The sequence below is a fragment of the Aplysia californica genome, unplaced genomic scaffold (assembly GCF_000002075.1).
Source record: "Aplysia californica isolate F4 #8 unplaced genomic scaffold, AplCal3.0 scaffold00103, whole genome shotgun sequence".
NCBI classification, from domain to species: domain Eukaryota; kingdom Metazoa; phylum Mollusca; class Gastropoda; order Aplysiida; family Aplysiidae; genus Aplysia; species Aplysia californica.
Window position 1 is genome coordinate 640,200 of NW_004797373.1, and position 3,131 is coordinate 643,330.

The 3,131-nt window shown below is 40.7% G+C and overlaps 1 protein-coding gene across 1 annotated transcript; it reads right to left on the reverse strand.

Annotated features, from left to right (window-relative positions):
- Positions 1 to 45: 45 nt before the first annotated feature.
- Positions 46 to 2,424, reverse strand: LOC101849365 (5-hydroxytryptamine receptor 4-like). The gene has a single exon (XM_013080861.1). It carries the CDS (start codon positions 1,430 to 1,432, stop codon positions 434 to 436), a length of 999 nt encoding a protein of 332 aa, XP_012936315.1. The 5' UTR covers positions 1,433 to 2,424; the 3' UTR covers positions 46 to 433.
- Between the last annotated feature and the right edge of the window lie 707 nt (positions 2,425 to 3,131).

Consider the following 3,131-nt stretch of genomic DNA (forward strand, 5'->3'; position numbering starts at 1 on the left):
GGGGGGGACTTCTAACACCAAGACTGACCCATTTTTGTAGGTCGCGTGTAGCTCTGGGTGAATTTCTGACATGCTGTCGACCCTTAAATCACGTACCACTAAGGCATCGAAATAATATTAGTGTCATACTTTTAAAAACTGTTGTTTTGCTTTGAGATTTGTTTAATCTGTGAGGCTTGAGTGGCTGATAATCCAACGAACACGCCATGATAATAATATTTATTTAATTATGTTTTAATTTACAGATTTGTAACAAACCACAAGTAATTTTCGACCCTGGCAGTGTTTGGCGCTTACATCATATGATACAGGACAGGGAGGTGTACATTTTGGGCCTCATACTTTTTAAATCGCTCGTATACCAGGCGAGTTCATACGGTAACATTCAGTAGCCCGTTCTATTCTATAAAACAAGTAATGATCTATGTCAAGGTCAGTAGCGAGCCTTGCTCCAGGGAGCCAGTCTGAGGAAAGCAGCCCTGAACTGCTGGTTCTGAACGGCGTAGATGATGAAGTTCATGCCGGAGTTCATGAAAGTGATTACGTTGAAGAGACGGTACAGGGATGGCGGGACCATCGTGTAAAAGTCCAGACCAGCAACCACAACCGTTGGCGTGACACAGACGAAGAACACACCAAACACAGTCAAGAAGAACTTGACACTCTTCAAGGTGGCTCGTCTAGATGCGTTGTCTTTGCTGTTCTTGTGTTGGTCGCCGGTGCCGGTGTTGCCTTGTTGGGAGATGGCTCCTGTGACACTGGGAACTGTGGAGGAGATGGCTTTGGTCTGTCGGAGAGCCACTCGGAGAATGAGGACGTACATGGCCACGATAATGCAGACTACGGGAAAATACATGGCTGAGATGCAGTAGAACAGGTACTCGATCCGCAAAGTCTTTGTGATGTCGCACAGAGGTATTTCTCCATACGGCACATGCGTGAACTGCGGAAGAATGGCGTAGAATATTCCAAACGTCCAAGCGAAAGCCAGAGTGCAGGAAACGAATCGTTTGGTTACAACTCGAGGATATAAGTAAGGTTTACAGATGTACATGTAACGTTCTACAGCTATGAAGGTCATGTGGATTACCGAGAGGACTGTCATGGCGATGCTGATACCCTGCATGAGCACACAGGCGTGGATGCTTTTGTAAAACAACTCGGCTCTCAGGTTGGGTAACATGAAGAGGGCCATGAGGATCAAGTCGAAGCCGACGATCATATCTGTAACTGCCAGACTGGCAACATAGGCGTTGGTGATAGACCTGAGGGCGGCGGTTTTCCAGATTGCCAGAATAGTGATGACGTTACTGCCGATGACGAAGATGGAGAGAAGTGCGGAGAAGACGCACAGGCCGATGTCCACTAGGGTCACTTCCAGGGACTCGCTCGACACACTGGATTGAGTAGTAGCTTCTGGTACCGTACTCATTCTTGACAATTTATTTTTTTTAAAATACAGATGAAAAAAAAACTGGGTGGTGAGAGTATGTCACTCGTACGTTCGACTTTTAAAGAAATTATCCCACTCTTATGTTTATTTGTTTGTTTTCCTTTTTACAAAGCAGTTAATCACAGTTGTTGTATTAAATACGTTGTTTTGAAAACAAAGGTCCATCAAACCAGAAACCTGAACTATCAAAGCTCTCAGTCCCAAAAAAAAAGAAAAGAAAAATAAACACGACCCAAAGGGATAAATGAAGATTGCAATACGCTGCTATGTAATTTTCTTGAGCTTTCTGTTCACTGCGGCTCCAGATATCCTATCATGACAATGATTATGACAATGGTGATGATGACACTGAAGAAGCAGACGTCCCAACGATTGCTATTATATCGTTTCGCCGAGACAATAGTTTCACTTTCAATTTTAAAAGAGTATTGTTTTACATAATCCGTTGCACAGGTGAATCAACTTCTAGCACAACACGTTTCTGAACAATATATTTTGCATGTCATCTCCTCAACGTTACAATGTCGAAATCACAGCTAACTGAGCTAGCGCAGATGACTTGTATTAGCTTTATTGGAAATAATATTCTCATATTCGATACACTTTGCTCTACATATAGTTCCTTTAAACGTTGGAAGCGATGACACCTCCATTCAAGTTAATACAAACTTCACACTAAATATTCCACCGCCTTCATCAAATCGCCAAACATCAGAGAAAATAATTCTGCTTTCTTTAAAGATAGACTCATAAGGTAATTGCAATGACGTCATTACAGTCAAAGGCGCTGATTGGATGACGGGAACACAAAAGACTGCAAGGCCCTTTCAATCATCTTTACCGAACGTTCTCTTGGATGGCACTTCTGGCTGCATCTAAATAAATTAACAAAATAACAAGATCCACCTTGTGTGAGTATTTGTTGTTATTGCAAACGTCACGAATATTCACTGGCATTGCTTGGAAAATTGGGGAGAACGAGGACAGAAATAAACATCCATTTTCTTTTATAAAGTTCAGTCTATTGGTCTCCATGAAGCGTTAATCTATTAACCCGTCCGTAAATCACGATTACTTCCTCTGAATACGCCACGTTTCGCAAAAAAAAGGAAAAAAAAAAAAGAGTATCATTTTTCTCTTAAAAGTCCTTTTGTGCCAATAGAAAATACACTCCCTTGCGTCCTCGCTTCCCAAAACGTCAATTAAAGTTTTATAAGGCTGTTTGTTTGTTAAGGACGTCATTGATTTTGCAAAAGAGCCCAGGGGAGAGAGGTTTCTGCTCTATCTACAATCGCAACTCGCTGACCTAAATTTGCACTGACCTGTTGTAATACGTGAAGGTGACAGAAGAAAACGAAAAAAAAGAGAAAAATCACCCAACAATATATATTATTATTTTTTGTTGTTCTCTTTTTCTTTTCTCTTCAGTCTCATTCAATTCATGTCCTATCTATCTATCTATCTATCTATCTATCTATCTATCTATCTATCTATCTATCTATCTATCTATCTATCTATCTTATCTATCTATCTATCTATCTATCGTTGCTGTTCTTTATGTGCCCTAATGATGGTTGTCGTATCTATGTTATACGTTTCGCTAAATCTGATTCAGTGAATAAGATAATAATATTGTTGCGATGGATGAAACGATTGTGTGTCTTTATTCATGTCAGCA

Excerpts from the sequence above, each read along its gene's own strand:
- LOC101849365 (XM_013080861.1), bottom strand. The coding sequence starts at position 1,432 with ATGAGTACGGTACCAGAAGCTACTACTCAATCCAGTGTGTCGAGCGAG.